The sequence below is a fragment of the Engystomops pustulosus genome, chromosome 2 (genome assembly GCF_040894005.1).
Source record: "Engystomops pustulosus chromosome 2, aEngPut4.maternal, whole genome shotgun sequence".
Lineage (NCBI taxonomy): Eukaryota > Metazoa > Chordata > Amphibia > Anura > Leptodactylidae > Engystomops > Engystomops pustulosus.
In genome coordinates this window covers 132,277,201-132,303,638 of record NC_092412.1, presented here as the reverse complement: position 1 = coordinate 132,303,638, position 26,438 = coordinate 132,277,201, and the positions used below count along the sequence as shown (strand labels likewise).

Genomic DNA, 26,438 nt, shown 5'->3' with positions numbered 1-26,438 from the left:
CCCCCTTCCCCCCTCCTCCCCTTAGCACGCTGAGCTCAACTGTCATGGAAATAGGGAGTCCCATCTCCCTTGAGACATTAGGGGAAGACTAATAGGGGTGCGTTGTGTGAAGGACATCTACCATGCACTATGGCATAAAGGAAGACCGACCCCCTCCTTTTATTAGTGGTTTTGACTTAAAGGGGTATTCTCGTCTGGGCACTCACATTCAGTTTCACTAATCTTCCATGTATAAACATTTCTTCAATTAGATGTTATTAAAAAAAATGTTCCTGTGTGAAGATAATTTCTCATAAATGTAGTCATGTTGTCCCTTAGAAACCAGATAGCTTCCTAGGATACGACCACGTCACACTCTAGCAGTGGTGGCCAGACTTGCGCTGTTGAGCCCTGCCTGGCCTCCTGGATTCAACGATCATTACCACAGGACGGCTGTGGGACCTGCAGTAACTCCTGGACAGTTCATATACAAAACCTTTTAGTTTATTTCTGCAATCCCTCCAGCAGACGTGGCCGTATCCGAGGAAGCCATCTCGTTTCTAAGGGACAACGTGACTACATTTATGAGAAATTATCTTCACACAGGAACATTATTTTTAATAACATCTAATTGAAGAAATGTTTATATATGGAAGATTTATCAAACTGAATGTGAATGCCAAGACGAGAATACCCCTTTAACCCTACCTATTTATTATGGCTGCAGTCTATTACTGCTGGTAATTTTAATGTCACGTCTGTGGATGGGGAGTATCCTCTTCCCCTTTTTACTATGAATTAATTAAAAGTTAAATTTTAGTGACCAATGGGTATAGCTGTCCTTATTGGACAGTATTTTTTTCTTTTGCAAACGATTGTATACATCTTGTACCCAGTCACACACTGGTCGCAATATAAAAACTTTGCCCTTGTTGTGAATTATTACACACAATGACAGTCAGTTCTCTTACATTTCTGCTATTCCACAGCACACTACATCTGCTGTGCCTCCCCAGATACAGAACTTATCTGTCTGTGGCTTTACACTCCTCACACTGCTGCCGGCAGGAACTTTGTGTCTGTGTCAGATTCAGCTCCGTCCTGGACAGCAGGGGGCGGGGCTAGAGTGCAGGGAGCGGGGCTAGAGTGCAGGGAGCAGAGAAACATAAACTACGCTCCACGGCCTCACACAGATATCCATGAAGGCTTCACCGGCCTGCTAGCTTATCGGAGGTTTCTGATAACGCTAGCAGTGTAACACTGCTGTGTCTGTTGTAGCACTAGGAGCTGCTTACTTTAGTAAGCAACTCCTAGTGCCGTTTTTACAGGTGACAGGTCCTCTTTAACCCCATTGCAATATATCTGCAAATGTATCTTTGCTGTGATAATGTATTATTCAGTCTCTTATTAAAATAGTCATTGATAATCTGATTTGGTAATCATGTCATTTCCTCCAATAAAGGATTGAAGAGGACCTGTCCTAACCGTGTTTTATTTAATGTCTCAGAAGTGAAGGGCAACTGGAAAACGTCTTTGGTTGGTGTTTGTGAGGTAAATGTAGCTTCTTAATGTACCGTATCTACTTGACTATAAGCAATTTAAAGAGTACAGGAAAAATAGAAAAAATGGGTTCTAATGGGGCACTAATAACCTCAAACAGGATAATGCGCCATGTCATAAAGCTGGAATCATCTCAGACTGGTTTCTTGAACATGACAATGAGTTCACTGTACTCAAATGGCCTCCACAGTCACCAGATCTCAATCCAATAGAGCATCTTTGGGATGTGGTGGAACGGGAGATTCGCATCATGGATGTGCAGCCGACAAATCTGCGGCAACTGTGTGATGCCATCATGTCAATATGGACCAAAATCTCTGAGGAATGCTTCCAGCACCTTGTTGAATCTATGCCACGAAGAATTGAGGCAGTCCTAAAGGCAAAAGGGGGTCCAAACCGTTACTAGCATGGTGTACCTAATAAAGTGGCCGGTGAGTGTAGAAATAAATAAAAAGGTAGTCTCTTACCATATTGGATTTGCGTGAGCATCGCATTCATGTGCACCCGAACTTCCGGGACCAAGACCAGAGCTTGCCAGGCACACTAGTCGGAAATGGTTCGCTTTCTTCAGCGGATGTTTATTAGTGACTATGAATGTGCTGTGTGAGCAGGCGGCACTAAGCTGGTTGTTTGATGGTTGCCTGGGTAACCTTCAGAAATGTACTGATTATATTGAGATATATCAATACTCGTAGATTACTGCTAAAATAATTATATTGGTAACAAGCATGAATATTGCAAACTATGAAAGACTCCTGGAGTGGAGTTTGCACACAAATTCAACTTAAGAACAAACCTGTGGACCCTATCTTGTACGTAACCTGGGGACTGCCTGTATACTCGAGTATAAATTGACCCGAATATAAGCTTAGACCCCTAATTTTAACGCAAACTGGGATAACCTATTGACTCGAGTATAAGCCAAGGGTGGGAAATGCATTGGTCACATGTCCCCCAGTATATAGCCAGCAGCCCCCCTGTATATGGCCAGTGCCTTCCCTCCCCCCACATCCCATATATAGCCAGCAGACCCCCCTCCCCACCCAAAAAAAATCCCCCAAAAACTCGGTATTCACCTTTGCGACGTCCCTCGTAGGTCCTCTTCTGCCTTCACCTCAATTTTCAGCTCCCCGTGTGGTCTTGTCAAATACACCATGACGTCAGCCAATTGATGACATCATAGTGTGTGCCGATGGCAGCACACACACCGATGTCGGCAAATGGCTTACGTCATGGTGTGTGCTAGGGGACCGCACAGGGAGCCGAAGATGGAGCTGGAGCCAAAGCTGAAGACAGAAGAGGACCTACGGGGGGGCGTCAGAATGGTGAGGTTTTTTTTTTTGTATATATGTATATTTGAGTATATACAGTAAATTAATAAAACCATTAAATATTACTTAAATTAATAAAAGCCAATAAAATCTAAACACTTTTCCCAGGCGAGTTCTGCTGGTATTAAACTGTAGTTTGTAGATCCAGAACATTTCACAATGTTTCAACCATTTGAAATGCTGCAGAGCTAGGCAGAACTTCTTTCAACTATGTATCATTTAACAAGATGCCCCAGTGTTGGCGTAAAATGTTTATATGTAGTTATAAAATTGTTGATATTTTCCATACTCTCGTGTGAACGCTTGCTAGTTCTAGACACATGGCTTAAATTAAAGCCGCTGCTCTTAATTGGGATGCAGGGAGCAGGGGGAGTGGATATCCCCTGGTTATAAATTGTTTTGTTCAAATTTTACTTTGCATATTATAATCGCTGTCATCAGTACAATTTCGCCCTATGCTCTTATACTGTTTATAAAAGATGTTAGAGACATTTTTTTTTTTTTTTAAATGTGTCCTGGTAAAGTCAAGATTTGGTGTCTATTTTGAAATAAAAGTCTTTGTTTTCATTAATCCCTGGGGTGTATTAAAAACAGTTACTAGAACATTTTCTAGAAATTCTGCGTTGTTCTGAACAGTGTTGCAAGTAACCTGAAGACCCCATGTGTTGACATTTAAATCTTCATAAAGCTCTCAGCATCTGCTTAATGTGCCTAAATGTGATGGCTCTTAGTAGAAAATCACTCTGACTGAAATATCAAGACCATTTCTAAGTAACTGAAGTACAACATAGACTCCTTAGTTATAAGGGATAAAGAGTCTGCTCTCCCCTCTCCATAGGGAGCTATGCGGCCTAAATAAGAGGTCGGATCGTGTATCTGGTGTGCTGGCAGTTGGCCTTATTCATAAGGGGGCGTGCCCCCACACTCCCAGCACGCCCCCGCCAACGGTCACATTGTAGGAGAAGCCGGCAGCATCGCATCGCGGTGCACGGCAATGTGAGTCAGCCAAGTTGCAGCCGCTGTTAGTGTGGCGCGGGCGCTGCGTATCGCTGCCGGCTTCTCCTACAATGTGTCCGCTGGCGGGGGGGGTGCTGGGGGTGTGTCGGCACGCCCCCTAATGAATAAGGCCGACTGCCAGCACACCAGATACACGATCTGACCTCTTATTTAGTAAGAGGTCGGATCGGTTTAAATAAATTTACTGCACATAAATTTCTAATAAAAATGGCTAGGGAGAAAGGGGCTGGGGGGAGGATTATGGGGGGCACATTTGGTGGGTGGGTTTTCCAGGGTGACAGGTCCTCTTTAAAAGAGCATTGATAGCAGCAGGAGAACTGAGAACTGCAGGAATATTCTAGTCCTGTCTGAAGAATCTATCCTGGGGCGACAGCCTGGGTGCCTACAGAAAGGGTTAAGAGTGCCAACTCTGGCACCTGTGCCATAGGTTCGCCATCACTGATTTAGATGGACATATTTCCTATTGAGGTGAATGTGGCTGTATGCTTCCCATACAGAAATGGTATAGTACAACCAAAATTTCCTTTTCCTGTGCAAGGGGGCTAACTGTGTTACAATGAGAGTGTTAAATTTAGGGTATTATGCTTTTTAAATATATATTGCACATTAGTTTTACTTGTAAATCTGGAAAAACCTGTGTGGGCCGAGGTGCAAAAAGCCCACCCAAAAACAGTTTCTCCAGTTCCACCATCGCAAGGAGGGTCATGGGACTGACTTTGGCCAATGAGTGACAGGATATCAATTGTGACGTTAGATAAAGTGATGTACCGTGGTCTGATAAGGTCTTTGATTGACTCTAATATTTACGTTTCTGTGATGTCCTGGAATGACCGTGTGTTTTTGTTTCTCTTTTTATATCTTTCTAAGTTTTTCAAGTTCAGCTGACATATGAAATGGCAGAAAATGGAACTGATTGTGAACAGAGGCGCGTTGGAATGCCTAAAGAACAACACAATGGAAGCTTTACAGGTATGCCGCATCTCTACTAATTCTTGGTGTGGAAACTTAGAAAAACCTCATTATTATAGTTTTGATATTGTCTTGTGGCCTGACTAGAGCATTGTCCTCAAACTTGTTTATTAATTTGCTCTAAGTAAGTTAGGAGCTTAAAGGGATCCTGCCGCCACATTTTCACATATACAGCTGGTGACAGGTTCCCATAGAGCCCTATATACTGACATCCTTCTTTTAGCTAAAAATAGGGGTTTTTTTTTTTTTACATCCTCATAAATCAACTTTATGTTATATTCCCATTTATGGATAAGCGCATCAGAGGGGGCGTGCCCTGCTCAGCCAGCCACTCCCATCTATTCCTCCCCATGTCCCATGCCTCTTCTACGTATTCAGCACTTCATGTCATATGACCAGAGTGACGTTATCCAAGATCCTGTTACATCTGCAACGTTTGCCCCATTTATGTATCTGATCATATGAAATCACAGCAGCCTCCATGGTTAAAGCATAACTGTAAAGTTTTATAATGATGTTACCAAATTATTATATGTGATTCCCCCTTTGAAAACAAACAGAACAATGCCCACTTTGTGCTGCTTGCACTTTTCTTTACAAAGTTATGGCATTTTATGTTCTGAAAGTGCCTGACAAAAATAATTCTGGGAACATGCACCTTGCACATACAGGATGGTGACAGCCTGGCAGCTTCATCACATGGAGGAGCAGGGAACATAATTAGTGAAAGAAATCATAATTTAACCAGTTACATGCAGTCTATAGCCTGTGCTGTGTAAGCACTAAGGGTTAATAGATTATCTGCACAGTATTGATACTGCCAATGACAAGGTGGGGAGGGGAGCATCATGAGGTGCAGAGGGATAAAGTTTTGTAGAATCACAGACTGGGATTGAGAGACTGATAAGGAACAGGGGAAATCTTGTCCCTCACAGACATCTGTATCCACGGTTCTGTACACACATTCGGGGCATTCACATGAACGTACACAAACAAGTCAGCCAATCAGGATACAGAATCTGTGTTACTGCTTGCACAGAGATCTAGTGCAGGGCAAGGCAGGGAAGATATAGCACTGGATATCTGCCTCAGAACAGCTGAGAAAAGGAGATTTGCCTGATTACATAGCTGTTTACATTGCGTTTACAAAATGCATGCCTTACTGTAGGGTTAACACGTATGGTAACAATGTTTACATATCATTAACCTAATGTTAACATAGTTTTAACAGCTATGAAATCAGGCAAATCTGAAAACGCATGCGTCACTGCAATGTGTGAATGCACCCTAAAACGTGTCCACCTACAGTATAAAACGCCTACATAGGAATACAAAGTTTAATACATGACAGCATCACATTGTGTATACATACATACACAAACACACGCACACACAGTGAAGCCTCTTTTCTATTTTGCCATTATACCGTATGGAAGGTGCCTCCTATCTGCAGACCACCATTTTCCTGTACAAAGAGATCTGCTCAGAAAGGTTGCATTGTATATATACTGTGCTGTGTGTGCAGGATCTGATGACATTCATTAGAACTGACGCGGAGTCTAAGCTCTGTCTTTATTTTTGTCTTAAAACTTTCATACATACCCATTTCTACTGTTTCGAAACTTTCAAACACAAACTGCTCTGCTACATACCATTCCTACGTAATTGGATGACCTGAAATACTTATGATATCACGGCAGGTCCTGGAGTTGCCGGGAGCTTTTACTGATATGGAGCCTGCATGTACTAGTCCCTCTACATGCCTGTAAACTTAAACAATCAGGACCTAAAGCTGTATGCAAATGACCTGAGAGAGGTCCAATGAATCATTATCATACTCGGCAATCCAGCTTATTCATGAGTGTCAGGCACAGCCACACCCCCCATTGCTTGTCTGACAGCCTGTATGATAATGTGACACTCCTGGTCCTGGCTCCCCTATGTGCTTCTCATTCTGGCAGCCACACCCCTGCAGCCTGTGTGTATGAGATACAACAGCTTGATGCAGCCATGTGTATATGAGGGAGAAGAGCACATGTCAGCTACTTGTGTAGCTGATGTCTGTATCTCTCACAGATTTATCTTTAAATAGATAAAGGCTGGGAGCTGTACAGTCAACGTTAAAGAGACTTGATGATAGTTCTCCTTTAAATAAGAATGTTCAAACTCTCTGTGACACATGTCAAAGATTAAACAGATTTGGGCATGTTGCATTTCATCTCCTTAGGCCCATTTTTTGTAAAATCACCAAAACCTGTATTTAGATGGACCTGCTCAACTTCTAATTGACACTGAGAGGCCTAAATAATAGTGGGACTCGTAAAATACCCCATTGTGGAAACTACACACCTCAACGTATGAAAAACCACTTTTAAGAAGTTTGTTAACGCTTTACGTGTTTTATAGGGGTTAAAACAAAATGGAGGTGCAGTCTGCAAATTGTAATATTTTTTCACAATACACTCATTTTGGGTGGAAAATTAAACATTTACAATGGATTAAATGAATAAAGGCTCCACAAAGTTTGTTACCCAATTTCTCCCGAGTACACGGATACTCTATATGTGGTGGTAACCTGCTGTATGGGCGCACGGCCGGGCATAGAAGGGAAGGAGGTGCCATCCAGATCAGATTTGCTATGTCACATTGTACAGGCTATAATTTTTTTCTTTTTTTAATGTGGACCTATAGGGGCTTATTTCTTTTGCCACATGAGATGCACTTTTCTGGTACGTAATTTGGGGGAATCTATAGGCTAATTGGTGAGATTTTATTGACTCTTTGTTGGTGGAGGAAATTAAAATCATCACTTTTCAGGAAGATTTTTATGGGTTTTTTTTTGGCTGTTTACCATACCATAAAAATAGTATATTATTTTTATTCTATGGGTCGCCACGATTACAAAAAGACCTCATTTATATAGATTTTTTATTTTTTCCCATTTTTAGTGCAGAAAAAGTAATTTGGCAAAAATGTTGTTACTTTTAGCATCACCGTCTTTCATATGCATAACTTTTTTATTTTTCGCCTCACAAATCTGTTTAAGGGCTTATTTTTTGCGAGAAGGATTGTTCTTTTTAGTGGTCTTATTTTAGAGTGCAAAACATTTTTTAAATCCCTTTTTAGAGCATTTTTATAGGGTATTAATTGAAAATGATCTTTTTTCAGAACGTTTTTGCGTTTTTTTTTCTACGGCGTGTACCGTGCGGGTCCAGTAACGATTCTGTTTTATTATACAGATTGTTACGGACGCGGCAATACCAAATATGCGGGGTTTTTTGTGTTTTTGTGTTTTTTATACTTTATTAAGTGTTTTTATGGGAAAGTGACATTTTAGGGGCTTATATTTTTATGTATTTATTTTTTATTTATTATAATGTGTAGTGTTAAGTGTTTTTGCATATTTTTACTTATACATACTTGAACTTGAACCAGTGATGCTCTGATCACTGGTTTAAGTTCAATACACTGCTTTACAATACTATTTTATTGTTGAGCAGTGTAAACTGTCTGAGCAAGCTTGCGCATGCTCAGACAGTTTACAGTCAGACCCGGAAGGGGTCTGGCTGCCATGGAGACCGGGCAGCTCCGGGGCACATGCCAGTCCTCGGAGCTGCCCAGAAGTGGATCGGATCCCCCGGTAAGCGGCACGGGGGATCCGATCCACAGCGCAAACACCCTTACACGCCGCGGTCATGTTTGACCGCGGCGTGTAAGGGGTTAACACCCTCTATCGGAGCCGGCTCCGATCGCGGGTGTTAGCGCAGGCTGTCAGCTGTACTAGACAGCTGACAGCCGCTGCTTCTGGTACCGGCTCCGTTCGTGAGCCGGTGCCAGAAGCAGGACGTTATAGAACGTCCCCGTGCGCTAAGCATCTAGCCCCGGGGACGTACTATAACGTCCTAGGGGTTAAAAAAATGAAGAAAAAAATTTTAATCGCCCCCTTTCCCTAGTACTAATATAAATAAACAATAAAAATCATAAACATATTGGGTATTGCTGTGCCCCAAAATGTCCGATGTACACCCAAATTCAAAAATGCTATTTTTTCCCATTTTACAAAATATAAAAAAATTAAATAAAAAGTCATCAAAAGGCCGTACAGTTCTCAAAATGGTAGCATTGAAAACGTCATCAAAAGTTGCATAAAAACGACACTGCACTCGTACGCTGAAGTATGAAAAAGTTATTAGTGCCCGAAGATGGAAAAATAAAGAACTTTATTATGTACAGGAGGTTTTAATTTTTGTAAATGTATGAAAACATTATAAAACCTATATAAATTTGGTATACCTGTGACTGACCCAAAGAATAAAGACTCGTCATTTGGGGTGCCAATTGAAAGTAGTAGTGTAGTGTAGTAGTGTAGTTTTGTGTTTAACCTGGACAAGGCTTATGATTACTTTGTATTTCCACTGTGGTAGTCAATTGATGGTAGTGCAGCTTTAGGGCATGCTTCACCAGCCTTCTGAATCATAAACTGTGAGGAAATTTTACAATGATCCAGAAAACATTTGTCCTAACCTATTTTTCTTGTGTTATTTTTAGATGCTAGCTTACTGAATGAGAAGAAACAGAGGGACCGTGAAGAACGGCAGAGTATAGTTCTCTGGAGGAAGCCATTCATTACCTTGCAGTATTTTTTTCTTCAAACCTTAATAAACTTGAAGGAATGGAGCTTGAAGTAAGAATTTACTACTATTCCTTCTTATGTCATTCGGGGATTAATCGTATGGGTAGGGACGGGTGGGCGTGGAGGCCACCTTGGGGGGCCAGAAGCTGAGTGGCTCCCATGCCCCTATTTGTTTACATGGGGCATGGACCGGAGAGATGGCAGCGTAGGGTGCCAGGAGGTAAATAAATATTTGTTTCAAGCAGTCCCCTCCCAGCCACCAGAGGGCGCTCACTCCTCTGCTAATCGTTTATTCATGTTTACTGCTTTGATTCTATCACACCCCCTCTCTTGGATTCAGCAGTTCTCTTGAGCCACCAATGTCACCCGATTCTCGGGAACACTTGCACATGCGCTGCCGGCTCCCTCCATGTGTAGCTGCCTGCTCCTCAGCGACATCCCTGGCTCTCCTGGGGGGAAGGGGATTAGAATCCGAGCAGGAGGTGTAAATAAATGATTAGCAAAGGAACTATGAGGGTCCTTCGTTAATTTGCATAAAATATAGAGGCGATTTGTGAAGAAAAGATGAGTTTTAATGGAAAAAGAGAAGTGCCTTCATCAGGGTTCCCTCAGCTAAATGCAAGTGTCCATGGTTTAAATTGAGCTGCTGTAAGTGGTAGATTTGCTTTAATGTATAAAGAATGATTGTTCATTATTTCATTCTCTCCCATAGATTATGGCACCGTCGTGGGATGGTGGGCTCACTAATGCTCCTGGTTTCACTTCTTACAGTAGCGTATTATATTGAAGGAGCACATCAACAGGTAGGTTAATTGCTTCTTTGACAGGTATTCTACATTGTTGCTAGTTATAATATTACTCTACTAACTGAAAGAAATGATTGTTTCATCATACATACATTTCTTCTACATACACATTTATTATAAATCCCTCCCTTCCACCTTGCACGGACAAATTATCAGTTTAAAATGAACCCCTCAGTATTCCTACATACTGGTACTACATTACAACCAAATAACTTTTTCACACAAAAGGACACGTATGAAGAGGTTGGCCACTTTGCCTCAAGTTTTTAGTAATGTGTGTTTAAGTGTGTGGGGCAGGATCTAGTATAACTTCAGCCAGACTCTCCTGTCCATAATATGGACGCAAATGAAGGGTCATGTGATCTCTATCTGTCATACAGAGTCGCCCTACCAGGATTTTATGACAATATTCATTAATATAAGATTAAGGTCCTGGCAGGATGATTGTTCATGGACAGATAGGGGCAGATTTATCAAACTGTCTGAAAGTCAGAATTTTTCTAATTGCCCATGGCAACCAATCACAGCTCCCCTTTAAAATATTTATTAGTTTGAATGCGCCCTATAAAGGCTTATGTACTATAAACCCCCGAATGTAACACCATTTTATGAGCCTAACATCTCAAACTATTCTAATCCGTACAACTACACTCCTCAATGAATTTGTGGTGAACTTTTTAACCCCCAACATGCTGGTCAAAAATGCATCCAGCAGTGGATGCACCAAATCTTCGCAGTAATACCCAGAAGGCGGGGGGCAATCTGGGGGCATTATAGTGGAGTCCTTCCCTTCATATACCCTGAACTTGTAGGTATACCCTGATGTACTTTTGCACAGCTTATACATCATCACGCCATACCTTGACCTCGTATTGGGCAGGTACTGGCAGAATTGAAGTCTCCCTTTAAACTGTACCAGGGACTCGTCTATGGCCACATTTTTGGTGGGGGTGGGGGTATATGCCTGAGAAAACTTGGCACTAAAATGGTCTAATATGGGCCTGACCTTTAAACAAACAATCAAAACTGGGGTCATCTCTGAGTGGGCACTGTGTGTGCTTCAAAGCGCATCCTGCGCATTGCCATGTGGAACATGGGGGTGTGATGCAGAATGTCTGTGCTCCAGTAGTCCCTGATTGATGGCTTCTTTACAAGCCCCATAAGCGCATATTGGGGCAATAAAAGTTATAAAAAGGTGCAGGCTAGGTGAGGGTTAGCCCTTAAAAGGGTTATGCTCACTTACAATAGAGGCACCTACCACCCAATCTACCTTAATAGGTAGATCCGTGGTGTTGGGTTTCCTTTTATGTGAGAGATGGATCACAGAGAATGGATATCACGGTCATTTATTGTGATTATTGTTAATTAAATATAGTAAAACCATGCATAACTAAGACTGTAGCCTATTGGTAAAATACTTACAAATTCCTTTCTTTTGCAGTATGTACAGTATGTTGAAAAGAAATTTTTATGGTGTGCCTACTGGGTAGGCTTAGGCATTCTGTCATCTGTGGGACTTGGAACAGGTCTACACACCTTCCTTCTATATTTGGTAAGATCACTTATGTTTTACTTGAAGATTGAATTTTGGGACATGCAAACTTATGTTTCTTTCAGGAAACTTTCGCAATGGCGATTTTAAGAAGGTAAAAAGATATCTTTGGAAAAAAAATGTTTAAAGTGTTTCTCTGTTGTAGGTGGGGTCAGCAAGTCATGATCACACAGACCATGGTTCTTAGCACTGGTTCTTTGCTGAGCCCTCTATATTTCCTTGATGGCCCCATGACGTACCATTACCGCTGCTGGCTCTATAGATTTGGTGGTCTTGTGACTGCTGGATCTAAAGGGGTTAATCAAAGCTGCTGATCAGCGGTCACTAGAGTCTTTTCTGGCCGCTTCACTAAGGGTGCGGTTACACGTGGCGTTTTGAAACAGTTTTTAAGCAGTCCGTTAAAAAAACTCATTCGTTTTTGACCGGTTTTCCCAATTATCTTATTAAAAACAGGTCAAAAACGGGTCCAAAACGCCACGTGTGACCGCACCCTAAGGTGTTAAAGGGGTTGCTCGGGATTATATAGCACTGCATATATACACAACTGCAACTTGAACCACCTCAAAGCTGATTGTGATGCAGTTTTAACTGCAACATGTGACTGCATCTTTAGACAAACATGCCTGCAATCAGGAAAATGCAATAAGTGATTTTCCAGTAAACCATGCAAAACGTGTCACTCATTCCCATTAATCTAGGTCTAAATGCATCTGTGATCAGGAGAAGCTACTTCTTGCCGCGCTTGAATTGCGTTTCAAAGCACAATTCAAGCACAATGTGTAAACCTGGCCTCAGTCTGCATTTGCATTACATCTTGAAACACATTACAAGTGCATCTGGACTATTACATTTTAAACAAGTGATCGGATATCTGACATACAGTGGAGTGCAGTCCATATTACCGCTCTCCTTGGGTCAGAGGAGGATCTATGCTTCTTCTTTGTCGCACCTGAACATGTCAGCCCCTTTCCCTCTCTAACTTGAGCTATCCCAAGATCTATGTGAGCTATCAGTATGAAACTGGGCTAATTTTAAAGATGAACACTACTGTTGTGAAATGAGTTCTGCGCATTTACATTGGGCTCAGTCACTTTAGCGGCTTATAACTCTGGATCTTTAAAATGACCCCAATGCATGTTTCTGAAATACACCTTTGGCAGATAATGGGTTAACATATATGAAGATACATGCTGCAGCCTTGCTGCACAGGATGAGTGAGTTTTCACACAGGCCCAGTACAGGGATCTGTGAGCCACAAGACCCATCGGCTCTTGCCAGTCTGTCCCTGCATGTAAACATAGTTATGATTTTGCCTTTTCTTTGAAAGTATCATTACAGGGGTTGTCCAGGACTTATTTTGTTTTTTTGTATTTAATATAAGTATTTTTGGCTCGCTCTGGTGCAGTATAGCACTGCCTTTGGACTTCAGTAGTGTTTGTTTTGTGATCTAACTGGACCTGATCCCTGCCTGGCAGCTTGGAGGCAACTCCCAGTGGAGCTATGTCAGTCCTGTTGCATCATGAAGATTTCCTGCAGAATACACTATTAATAATCTGTTCCTGTTCGACATGGAGACAGTGAGCGATCACACAGACTAACTTATAACATTCCCTGCCCTTAGACACTTATATTTAAATATGGATATTTGTAAAATTCACAGGCAGCCATTCGTCTAGACTAGTGATTTGAGGCTCAACAGCTGCTTTATTTCAGCCTAACACCCCCATGGTGTACTATCACAGTCCTATATATTTATAACCTACGCTCAGTGGATACATATATGTCCTTTGCTTGTCTGGTGCATGGCCTAAAATTAATTATTGTACAGTACCATTTACATAACAAGCCTGTTTATTGGAAAAGCTTGGAATATAATAACTTGGTATTTTAATACAACAGTGCCACCTAATGGAATGAATTGGTACTGCATATTACCATGTTATTGTTCAAACTTTAAAGGGGTTGTCCGAGTTTTGATAAAAATATATATGTGGCCGGGAGTGGGCTGACTAAAACAATAAAGCTGTACTTACCTCCCAGTGCCCTCCCGTATTCAGCTTCCGGCCGGACACGACAACCTTCCGGCCCCCATACACAATGCTGTGTATAGGGACGGATAGGCGTACCCGGCCACGGCCGGCCGGAAGCTGAATCCAGCGCTGCTCCGGCGGCCATGTTTGTTTACATGGCGCCCGGACCGGAGCGACAGCAGCGCTGGATACGGGAGGGCACCGGGAGGTAAGTACACCAAGTCAGCCTACTCCCGGCCACATATATATTTTTTTTTTTTAAACTCGGACAACCCCTTTAAGGACTTCTACCACCAGGATCAAGGATTGTACACCAAGAACATTTACATGCTGGTGTTTGTCCCCTCTGACAGGATCTGCTCTTCTTTTAGCTTCTTAGGACCTTATTTTTACGAAAAAAAGGTTTTATAAATTATGCAAATGAGCCTGAGGGTTTCCAGGCTCCATTGACATGTTTGGAGCCTCGGGCTCCTCCGGATAATTTGCATAGTTTTTAAAACCTTTTTTTTTTTTGTAAAATAAGGTCCTAAAAGCTAAGCAGATCCTACCAGAGAGGGCAAAGTGTGCTGGGTTTACAATTCTTTATCCTGGTGTTAGATTTCCTTAATAAATCTTTAACAAAATAAAAAATTACAGAGCAATAACATAGATGAAAAACAAGGATAGAGGGCTCTGCTCACCAGAGCTTACAATCTATGAGGGGGGAGGGGTGACACAAGATGTAACAGTGGTCATACAATTGATTATAGTAAATATATATTTAAAAAAATGAATAAATTGAAGTTTGCAGCAAATACTTACCGGTAACATCAACCACCGAACACGTCTGTTATCCCGGCAAAGCTGCCGGCGGCTTCAAAAAGATGTCGGTGCCCATGCAACGCCATCTTGCAGAGGATCATCGCTCCCCGTGATGTCATCCATGAAGATCCTTTGCCATGACAGCCTCGGGTCTTCCCAAGGTAGTATGGCAGTATATGATAGGATCAATCAGACAACCTAGGGTTAGAGTGCCCTGGGGAGTCTGAAAAATAGTAAAAAAAAATTATAATAAAATACCTAAAAATTCAAATCGCCCCCCTTTCCCTAGAACTGATATAAATATTAAAAAAAATGTAAAAATCATAAACACATTAGGTATCGACGCTTCCAAAAATGCCTTATCTATCAAAATATAATAACTGCATTTAACCCTGTAATGAAAAATAGTGCCCAAAGTCGAAAATGCCACTTTTTGCCATTTTGAAAAATATAAAAAAAAATCTATAAAAAGTGATCAAAAGGTTGTACAGTCGTAAAAATGTTTTCAATTCTAAAATTGAAAACATCATCGCAAAAAAATTTGTACAGGAGGTTTTAATTTTTGTAAATGTGTGAAAACATTATAAAACCTATGCAAATTTGGTATCCCCGTAATCATATTGACCCAAAGAATAAAGTAGACATGTCATTTGGGACGCACAGTGAAATCTGTAAAATCCAAGCCCACATGTTAACTTGCACAAATGCGTTTTTTCACCATTTTGACTGCATTTGAAATTTTTTTCCCCGCTTCCCAGTACATGGCATGGAATATTCAATACCATTACTATGAAGTGCTTTTTCTTACCCAGAAAACAAACCGTCACACAGCTCTTTACGTGTAAAAATAAAAAAGTTATAGATTTTTGAATGTGGGGATTGAAAAATGGAAATGAAAAAACAAAAAAGGGCCAGGTCATTAAGGGGTTAAAGAAGAGCAGAAGGGAGCTGCAAAAATTGAACTAGACATTAAGTCACCAATGACCATCAGTCACAAATGGGTTAAAAGAAAAAAAATTTCATCACCTTAAGGGTGAAAACACACATGGCGTTTTTGGGCCGTTTTTACTAAGTGCGTTTTCAGATCGTTAAAAACGCATGCGTTAAAAAACGCATCAGTTTTTTAAAAACGCATGTGTTTTTTGAAAACGCATCCGTTTTTGTCCGTTTTTCAGAAATTGCGCAATGAAAAACGGACAAAAACGGATGCGTTTTTTAACGATCTGAAAACGCACTTAGTAAAAACGGCCCAAAAACGCCATGTGTGTCTTCACCCTAAGGGTATGCTCACGAACGCACCCTGTGACTGCACCCTTGGGCTACCCTCACACAACGAGGAAATGAGATTGTGTGCTAGCTGTATTTTCTACAGCTAGAACACGTCATCATGTGCCTCTATAGAGCAAAATTTCACAGCCCCATGCATGAGCCAGCTGCCCAAGATGCAAAATATAAAGAAGGTTCTATACCTAGGCAATCATTTTCAATGGTCATTGGCGTGTGAGCAGAGCTCACCTGGGGAAGACTCACAGAATGCAAACAAAAATCCATTGGACATGCAGGAAGCCTTAGGCCGGCGCCACACAGGGCGCTTTGTCTGCGCTTGCGAACGCAAACGCAGACAAAGTCGCGCCCACCGGGGCGGGCCTCGGCCCGATCGCATCGGCGTTTCTATGGAAACGCCTGCGATCGGGAAAGAGCCGCCGGTGTTTCGCGACTTTGTCTGCGTTTGCGTTCGCAAGCGCAGACAAAGCGCCCTGTGTGGCGCCGGCCTTAGGGCTGTCTGTGTGCAGTCCGTATTGTATCCACATCCAGTTTTTAATCTGCTCTCTGCCCGGCCAAGTTGGTTTTGCAGCAACAATTGAGAACAATCTATGGAGTTCTGTGGTCCGCATGTGAGAAAAAAGTAGTACATGCTGCTATTTTATTTTCACAGTCTGCACATCCATGAAAAACGGACATGTGAACAGATGCATATAAATGATTGGGTCTGTATTCTATCTGCAAAAAATGGATAGCATGTCAAAAATTTCTGAATGAACCCTTAAAGGACTTATTTGGCCGTTCTATCCAAAAATCAAAAATCCTAGCATCTCTTTTTTTATGTTCCCTATTTAATACACCCGTGGTTTTTCAATTTTCCGGTTATTAGAATTCCTTTGTACTTTTTATTGCCGGTGGCATGAATTGATGTCTAAAGATGGCAGCTGTGCTCCGCATGATAACCTTAGTTCCCAGGTTACCACACTCCCAAGGAGCACATTTGTGCATCACATGCTCTTCCTCAATTGGCCGCGTAGCAGACGTGCATGCTGTGTGTAATCAACTAGTTATATCTGGCCAAGCAGCATGAACATCGGAGCATCAATCACGTGTGCGGCTAGCACACACGCTGGCGAGTGCGAACGGCATGCCTTAGAGAGAGGCTTCAACGCATGTGCGGCGATGTCCCCTGGTCGTTACCGTAGATATAAGTAAGTGTAAAAAAATCCAAAAATTAAACAAATATTTGTAATAACTGTAAATTGGTGATTGTCAACTCGTTCATTATTGCACCTTGTGGCTGTCAATGTCCGTGGCCATACAGCATTACCTTACTGGAAAGCTAGAGGGCAGTACAGTACTGTTTTACCTATAGTAAACTGTTGTGAATTAGCGCATTAAACAATCAAAACTCCTAAAGACCACCCCTTTATCCAGACCACATTCGCAACTCGACCTTATATTATGCATACAGTCCATCTTCTTTGAAAGAACATCTTTAATGCAATTTTTAGTGATTAGCAATGCTTCAAAGGTTTTACTGTACATTCTGTTTCCATTATTGTTTTCTCTGAAGTGCATTTAAATGGAGTGTGCGAGGTCACAAATAACCGAATAGTGAAGGGCTAACGTCACAAAATACATACTATGGGTGCAGTTTTTTATTCATCTTTCTATTTTGGTATAAAGATAAATCCTTTGCTTGTTGTTGTCTCTGTGGAGCCATGGCTGCATTGGATGTGGTGCAGGGACAGGATTTCTTGATTTGTGGTGAAACTGTTTGTATATATTAGTCAGGACACTCGTATACTAACATATGAAACAAGCATTAAAGCGTCTAATGAACACTGAGTAAATGCACAGAAATGCTTCCTTGAGCCAATTATAGAACACACAGTAGTGAAGAATAAAAGCAGTACACTTGATACTTAATCTCTGTCTTTGAACGTCGGGGCTTGTGAGAGCTCAAGGATATTAATACAGGGGCACTGTAAGGGACTTTCCGTCTGATTTCATAACTATGGTGCCATATTACATCATGTATAATGTGTCTATCCCACATAGACATAGAGCATTTTCTCATTAAGAAGCCTTGTGAATCATTAGGATGGATGACACATCTGCTTTAGTAAAGTGGAAAACTGAAATGTTTCTTTGTTTTATTTTTATTGTGGTTTACAAACTGCAAAAATGGCAGAAACCTGAGTAAATAAAGTACACTGGGATTGTGATGGGAAGTAAATGTGTCATGGGACAAACATGGTTACATCGTATGGGGAAAATGACCACATCACTAGTATCTACTTACCGTAATTTCCTAATGGTGGATAATAGGCACAAGAAAAATAAGTCAACAGTATGATTATTGTAACTGTTGGTTTAGAAACGTGGGGATCTTTTACACACATCTCAGGATTTTTAATTTTTTTTTACTCTTTTAAGTTCTTGTTGAATGTGTTTTAATTAATAAAGCATGTTTAAATTTAGTATTTTCACCACTGTTTCACTCCACTATTTCTAGACTTCTTCCTGTTTGTTTACAACCTACGTAAAGTTATGTCACTCTCTAGTTTGAATGGAATGTAAAGGCTGCCTTTATGCTTTGAGTCAAACTCTGTATGTGAGCTAAAGAACATTTTTTGATGTGATGAACAAGAGATCTGCCTCATATGTTTGGGAGCAGTGCCTATGACAGAGGAGTTTTCCCAACCCCATATGCCCAATGCTTCTTCCCTGGGACAACTTCTGGAGAGTTACATCTTTTTACATATAAGTTGCTTTGTCCTCCCGAAAATCGGAAGCTTCAGCCAACATTTATTCAGTGTGTTAGTACATTCTTAGATGAGCCATATTTGGCCATATAGCAGAACTTCCTTCTTAACATTTACATTTTGCATAGTTGGTATTTCTGTAAATAGAAGGGAAAAATCACTTTTTATTTTTGTCTTATGTTAATTGTTTGTGGTCAGCTTTAAATAACCCAATTAGATAACTATAGAATCTACCATTTAAAACTGAGCATTAAAACCAGGGACACTTCTTCATAGATCCAGGCATCATAACTGTGGTAATCTTATATTATCGTATGTTGGCTATGGCCTCTTCAGTTCTAAAATTAATGGTTAAATAATGTGAATGAGTCAGAAGGGCTCTGAGGAGTGTTACCATGCTGTAGCTTCACAGGCTGTTACACTGTGCAGGCGCACTCCCCCCTTTCCCCTACCACTGTGTTCTGCTGCAGTGAGATTACAGCATATAGTTAATGTAGTACTTTAGGTTAGTAGTGACCTCTCATGGTGTGTACCACCAATATGTGTACATATATCCAGAAAGGCAGGGGAAGTGAGAGATTGAACAAGTAGTGAGTGAACAAAAGCATAGTTTTTATTTGTTCATTTTGATGTATCAATCTGTGGTGTTGGATCTATACATATATTCTGTGAAGTGCTACATTACTCCCACTGCAGAGTTCCTGTATTTGTCAGATTACAGGGATAGTATTTCTACTGAGGCATTCCCGGGGTAAATATTTTGCCTCTATGGGGCTCATTTACTTACCCGGTCCTGTCGTGATCCAGCAGCGCGTTCTCGGACGAGGATTCGGGTCTTCCACCGATTCACTAAGGTCGTGCGCCTGATATCCACTAGGTGTCGCTGCTGCGCTGAAGTCCGCCGAGGTCTTCTGGAGTTCACCAACCTATTCCCGATGCATGTCAGTGATTGATTTTGCAACACAATTCTTTTTTTAAATTCCACGTTTTTTCCATATCTATCGGGTTTTGTGATGGCCACGCCCCCACCCCCCCATTTCTGTCGCGTGAAAGCTGGCGCTGAAAGATTGCGCCAAAATCTGATCGCTTGCGCCAATATCCCGGCGTAATTCGGTGCAAAACGGAAAAAAATCGTCAAACCCCATGAAAGTGCGGCCTTGGAGCCCTTGGTAAATGAGCCCCTATGTTTCAGTAAAGTGCAGCAGATGCCTGTTTCTGTAATTTACAGGCAATCTCTGCATCCAGGTATACTAAGACAATAGTACTAAGCCATATTTGATAGAGCAGTTGCCATTCACCTTTACCGCTGTAATGCTGTCCTTTCCCTCGCCAAAAGTCCCAGCACAAGCAGCCGTGTGATGGCAGAAAGTGGTGTCTCTGATTGCACCTGACATGGTGCTATGTGCTGCACTGTGTAGACGTCTGTGTAGACGACAGAAGCCGAAATTGCTACCACAGAGACTGTCCCTGCCTGAGCTTGCGAGATAAGATATTTCCCTATACTCTGTAATGGGGGGTTGTCTCACTGACCCAAAATATTATTTTTCTTTTGATGGCAAAGTATCATTTTGTTACTGAGTATTCTGGCACTACACTACGTACCTGTATAGAATTCCAAATTCTGGTATCAGTGCTACCCTGGATAGGTCACTGCTGTACCTTACTGTTCCTACATAATACGTTTAGTTATGTTATAGTTTCAGTTCTCGTTTTATTACTGTTTTTATGCACTAGATGTCATTAAAGAGAGTGGCCAGCCCTCTATAGTTTCTAAATGTCTAGGTCCTGTGATATATATATATTTGTGACATGGCAGATTAAGAAGGCTAACTAATATTCATGGGGCCCCACAAAATTTGCCAGTTGGGGGCCCCCACAATTCGCGGCCCTGGTATTATCTCCTCACACAAAGCAGAAATGTTTCTCAAAGAATTGTTTTATGGGTTGTTTCCCTTCTGCCATGATCCAGTCCATCTTTTGATCACAATAACATAGAGAATAGCAGATCTCCCCACAGACACATACCGGTATATGTGGGAGGGGGGGGGGTTGGTACCACATGCCAGTGCTCGTGCACCAGCATATTATGACAGCAGGCACGTCTGCCCCCAATGTATTATTATAATCATTGTGTCACTGGATTTACATATTTTTATGGTTTGTTAATATTTCATTCCATTTTTATTGATCTCGCAAAGCCGTTCTTATGATTTCATTAGACTTTAGTATATGATTATGATATGACTACTGCAATGCTGCCAATCTTCCTCTTTTCATTTATCATATGAGTCATCGTCTATCATTTCACGTATACAGGCAGTAGCATCATTTACAGAAAATGGAAAGCTTGAGAACGTACAGTCCCTCTTCTCGGTTATTAGAGAATTGTATGGCTGTGAGAGGACTGACTTCCTTAATGTAAGAGCAAGTGACCAGTGGCCCTCATTAGTTTTCCTTTGTGCGGGCATGTGCTCAGTGCAAGTCATGACTCAGCATGGAGACTTTGTGTATTCTTGTTGTAACAATGAATGAGCTTTTGATAGCTTGTTCATTGTAGGAGCAGAATAAAAGGGAGCCGAGCTGAGTTGCTTGATATCACCCGTTCAGCTTTCAACTTTTTGTCTTTATTTGTGGTTGATGCCTGGATGACTATGGAATGAGTGTGGAGTGAGTCACCCATTTCCTGGCAATGATCCCCCTGGGGGTCTAAGCTGCTTTCTTCACGCTGTGTACCTCCCATTGTTCAATCCACCTCCATAAAGAGGGATATCTTTTTATCATGTCTTATCTTACATTTTGATTGTTTTTGGCTTAATAAATGGCAGCTTAATAAATTAAAGCTTTTCATCCCACCCATTTCAAACTGCTGTAAAATAATACAGTCTGTGAATAAAGCTGTATAGATATTTTAATATCCAGTATCTCAATGAGCATTAGAATAATATATATCTATTTTGTGTGTGTATAGATAGATTTTGCATAAACCATAAATGGTTAATGATTTCTGTAATGATGGTTCTAAGGGGTTTTTCTAGTACTTCAGTATTAATAATCCTCTGGTTCCTTCAAATTGGCTTATTGACAATAACATCGGTTATACAATTAGGTAAATTAATCGAGTGTTTTATTTTTGTTCAAATGTTTATGGTTTCTATGAAATGCACACTTTTTTGTAGTCCCGTTTGTCCCTTTTTGTCTTAAGAAGTTGGTGTGGCTTATTCACAGGACAGGGTTTGGACAAATATACCATATAAGTTGTACAAAAATTTCACTCATAGTCACTTCACTTCCACTCACACAAAAAAAAAACAAAATGTATAAAAGATGAATATGGTCCTTTTTGTGTTATTTGCATTGCAGTGGATTTGCTTACATGTCTTTTATAGAAAACACTATTTGGTGACTAAAACACAATTTATAACATGATTTGTATCCATTTACATTGATCAACACACATGGGGAGGAAAAGATATCTTCTTCAGTGGTATTGATTATTGACAGCACAGGGCTATCTGCTAGTGATACTTTTATACCTTGGTTTATGAAATCGTAATACAGGTTATATACACCGATGAATCATTAAAAAATGCTGTTTTTATTTAAGTTTTTGTGCATATTTTATTTTTTTTGTATGTATTTAAGCTAGAGCTATGGCTTTAGTTTTACTTTCTCTAAATATTAAAGAAATAAAACCACTTTAATCTGTTTTTATATTTTATTTTAATTTATTTTTTTTTTAAGTCAGATCATTTTTATTAGTTACGCCAACACATTTTATACCCTCCCTCCCCTATATCCCTCCCATTTCTCGATACAACAATACAGACTTTTTCACGATATGTCAATGTAATGATAAGTCTTTCTTAAGAATTAGATATTTACAGACATATACCATGGAATTCCTTTTTATCCTTCTATTCTTCCCATAGACATACAGCACTCACACACAGGAATATTTACTGATCTCTTCAGTCATATTTTATACAATGCAATATGATTATCCCAAGAGGACAGATGGAGATATTAAAAACCTAGAGGGGAGACCTGGTGTAGCAATCCAGGGACCCCATACAGTCTCAAGCTTTTTCATGGCTTTTCTTTTTTTATATACCGTATATACTCGAGTATAAGCCGACCCGAGTATAAGCCGAGCCCCCTAATTTTACCACCAAAAACTGGAAAAACCTATTGACTCGAGTATAAGCCGAGGGTGTAGTATACAGCCAGCCTGCCCCCCTGTAGTATACAGCCAGCCTGCCCCCCTGTAGTATACAGCCAGCCTGCCCCCAAGTAGTATACAGCCAGCCTGCTCCCATAGTAGTATACAGCCAGCCTGCCCCCATAGTAGTATACAGCCAGCCTGCCCCCATAGTAGTATACAGCCAGCCTGCCCCCATAGTAGTATACAGCCAGCCTGCCCCCATAGTAGTATACAGCCAGCCTGCCCCCATAGTAGTATACAGCCAGCCTGCCCCCATAGTAGTATACAGCCAGCCTGCCCCCATAGTAGTATACAGCCAGCCTGCCCCCATAGTAGTATACAGCCAGCCTGCCCCCATAGTAGTATACAGCCAGCCTGCCCCCATAGTAGTATACAGCCAGCCTGCCCCCATAGTAGTATACAGCCTGCCCCCAGTATGCCAAGTGAATAAAAAAAACAAACTTAATACTCACCCTCGGACGATACTCACCTTTGAAGCTCGGCACGGCTCCCGGTCCTCGGCGTTGGCTCCCGGTACTGGCGGCGGCTTCCGAACCTCGGTGGCAGCTCCTCTCTTCTCTCTTCACTGGCGGCTCCCGGGCTCTTTGCTTACTTCGCTAGCCGGAAGTCGCGTCCATGCGATCTGCAGGCGGGCGCACACTATGATGCGGCAGTGTCGCCGCTGATGACGTCATCATAGCGCCGCATCATAGTGTGTGCCCGTCGGCAGATCGCATGGACGCGACTGCCGGCTAGCGAAGTAAGCAAAGAGCCCGGGAGCCGCCAGTGAAGAAAGAAGAGAGGAGCGGAGCCGCTGCCGAGAATCGGGAGCTGCCGCCGAGGATCCGGACACCGGAGGGTGAGTATTATTATTTTTTTTTTTTCTTAGTTGAAGTGTATAAGCCGAGGTGAGGTTTTTTCAGCACATTTTTTGTGCTGAAAATCTCGGCTTATACACGAGTATATACGGTACTCCTTTTTCTAACCTTATTACATCATTAAGGCGTTCTTTCAGCTCTTTGATAGTGGGAGGGATTGGCTGTATCCACTTGGCTTCTATTAGCTTCCGGGCCTGATAAAGAATGCGAGATATACCTATAATATCAGTCGTAATAGTCATATCGTCTTCCAATAGCCCCAGCAAGCATACTCGTGGGGATGTTGCCAGACGTATTGAATATACCTTAAAAATAAGATCCAACACCTGCTGCCAATATTCTCCCAACTTGGAACATTCCCAATACATATGTACAAGGTGTGCATCCGGCATATTACACTTCGGACAGTTAGAATCTGGTCTGGCCCCAATCTTTGCTAGCAAGACTGGCGTTTTATAAGCTCTGTGTAATAACAGCAAATGTGATAATCGCTTGCTTTCACTAAGGGAGAGCACTGGTGTTGGGGAAAGGATAGTATCCCATTGATCATCGGAGAGTGGTCCAATGTCTCCCTCCCATTTACACCTGCTCGGGAATGCAACACCCTTAAGAAATTCGTCCTGCAATGCTCCATATAAAAGGGAAATTAGCCCTTTAGAAGAACCGGGAAGCAAATTTCTTTTTTTAATAAATACCAGTAAATTTACGAAATTATTCCAGGGACCAGTTTCCCATTAATGTTTTTGACTTTTTACTCTTGGTGGTGTTCTTCCAGTAAAAAGACGTTTAAAGAAGTTGTGTGTCAACGGACTAGACAAGTAACAAGGAGCTACTTTACATGGTCATATAGAAGTAATACAACTTACTAATTTGTCTATGTGTTTAGAAGTTGGGGGCGAGTCAGACAGTCTGACTTAAGCCAGTCATCCCAATGATCAGTCCCGATTCCATTTATAAATCACTATGGAATTTTTAGCATATCACATACCAGACTAACCGCAGGCTCCAGTGGGTCTCTACTCAAAGTGTGGCAAGTGAATGTTTCTCAGGTGAATCATGGTGGGAACTGGGATGTGTTCTATGTCTGTGTTTTCTACAGAAGCCACTATAGGTCATTTCATAAGTCGCCCATTATTAAATTGTATTATAAACTTGTTTTTTTTTTGTTTTTTTTTTTTTTTACTCTGGATGTAATTATGCTTGATTAATATTTAATGATAATAAGTTGTAATAATTTGTAGATCAAAATGGAAGGACATGATGTTGCTTCATTTGTCCCATCTTCTGCTTAAACACATATCTGGAGTCATTTTATGGTCAAGGTATTTAGATTCTGTTCACAATGGTGTCAAGGTTTTGCTTTTTTATTAATTCAGGGTATTTTTTTTTTTTTTTTTGTAAATAAATATTATGTTGTCCTCATGGCCTAGTTGATAGCATAATAAAGCTTACAAGGCAAATAACCTTTACAGCTAATGGCATACGGTAGTATGGTAATGGCTTGAGGACCAGTGCCTGCCAAACTTCACCGACAGACTGTGAGCAGCATGGGATGTACAGCGCTGACTCCTCTGAGCCGGGAATGAGGTAATAATGAGGTAATAGTATAATAACGTAATAATAAGGTAACTCTTATTGTGTTATTTCCCATCCCTGAGGACAGAAAAATAAAATGACACTGAAAAGATAAAACTGAACTAGCAGCACCCTCCGATAGGATATGAAATACCCTTTTTATCATGTTATTTTTTATAAAATCTCACCATTTTTTGCCAGACATGGTTTTAGAGGCTGGAGACAGAGCATCAATTCAGATGTTGTTGGTCCAAATAACAACTAGAAGCAATGCTTTGGTATCAGATTAAAGGGGCCTAATTAAACAGCTGTTAACACTTGCGTTTACAAAATGCAAATGTTACACATGCATATGTTACACATTGCATTAACAGTTGCGTTTTGTAAACGCAAATGATAACAGCTGTTTTATTAGGCAAATCAATCTTCAGCTGTAGCAATGCATTTTTAAACACTTGCATTAAACGGACGTGTGACCGCACCCTGAGTGAAGTCTCACAATTAATAACATCATTTAGTGCATCTATCCAAACAATTGATGATATACAGAGACCCCCTAATAAATAGGAGGTGATTTTTTTTGTTTTTTTGTTTGCACTAGCTTTCAGAAATGTGGACCTGTGTCCCTCTTCTACTTATTTGATGCGTGGCATAGAATATTGTTACATTTTCAACAGAGAAAAACATAGGAGTTATCAGTCAGTAGAGACATTTGACTGTGGCCATATGAAAAAATAATGGAGATAAACTACATAGAGGAGGTCCCCTACTTAAGAACATCCGACTTACAGACGACCCCTAGTTACAGACGGACCTCTGGATGTTGGTAATTTATTGTATTTTGGTCCCAGGCTGCAGTGATCAGCTGTAACAGTTATCAACGGTGTCTGCAACTAAGCTTTTATTGTTAATCATGGTTCTTATAATAACCCAATATTTTTAAAATCCAATTGTCACAGAGACCAAAAAAATTTTGGCTGGAGTTATAATTATAAAATATACAGTTCCGACTTGCATACAAATTCAACTTAAGAACAAACCTATAAGAACCTTTCTTGTATGTAACCCGTGG

At 41.0% G+C, this 26,438-nt stretch overlaps 1 protein-coding gene across 6 annotated transcripts in view; it reads left to right on the top strand.

The window, feature by feature from the left end:
* VMP1 (vacuole membrane protein 1) overlaps window positions 1–26,438 on the top strand; it is a 97,665-nt gene that overhangs the window by 11,566 nt on the left and 59,661 nt on the right. Inside the window, exons 2-6 of one of the 6 annotated variants that reach the window (XM_072136462.1) lie at window positions 1,442–1,530; window positions 4,769–4,856; window positions 9,405–9,540; window positions 10,202–10,292; window positions 11,737–11,847. In XM_072136462.1, coding sequence (XP_071992563.1) covers window positions 4,781–4,856; window positions 9,405–9,540; window positions 10,202–10,292; window positions 11,737–11,847 — 414 coding nt within the window. In that variant the 5' untranslated portion in view covers window positions 1,442–1,530; window positions 4,769–4,780. Of the gene's footprint in view, window positions 1–1,441; window positions 1,531–4,754; window positions 4,857–9,404; window positions 9,541–10,201; window positions 10,293–11,736; window positions 11,848–26,438 lie in introns of all 6 variants that reach the window. The other 5 variants (XM_072136463.1, XM_072136461.1, XM_072136466.1 and 2 more) reach the window with 5 other exon arrangements.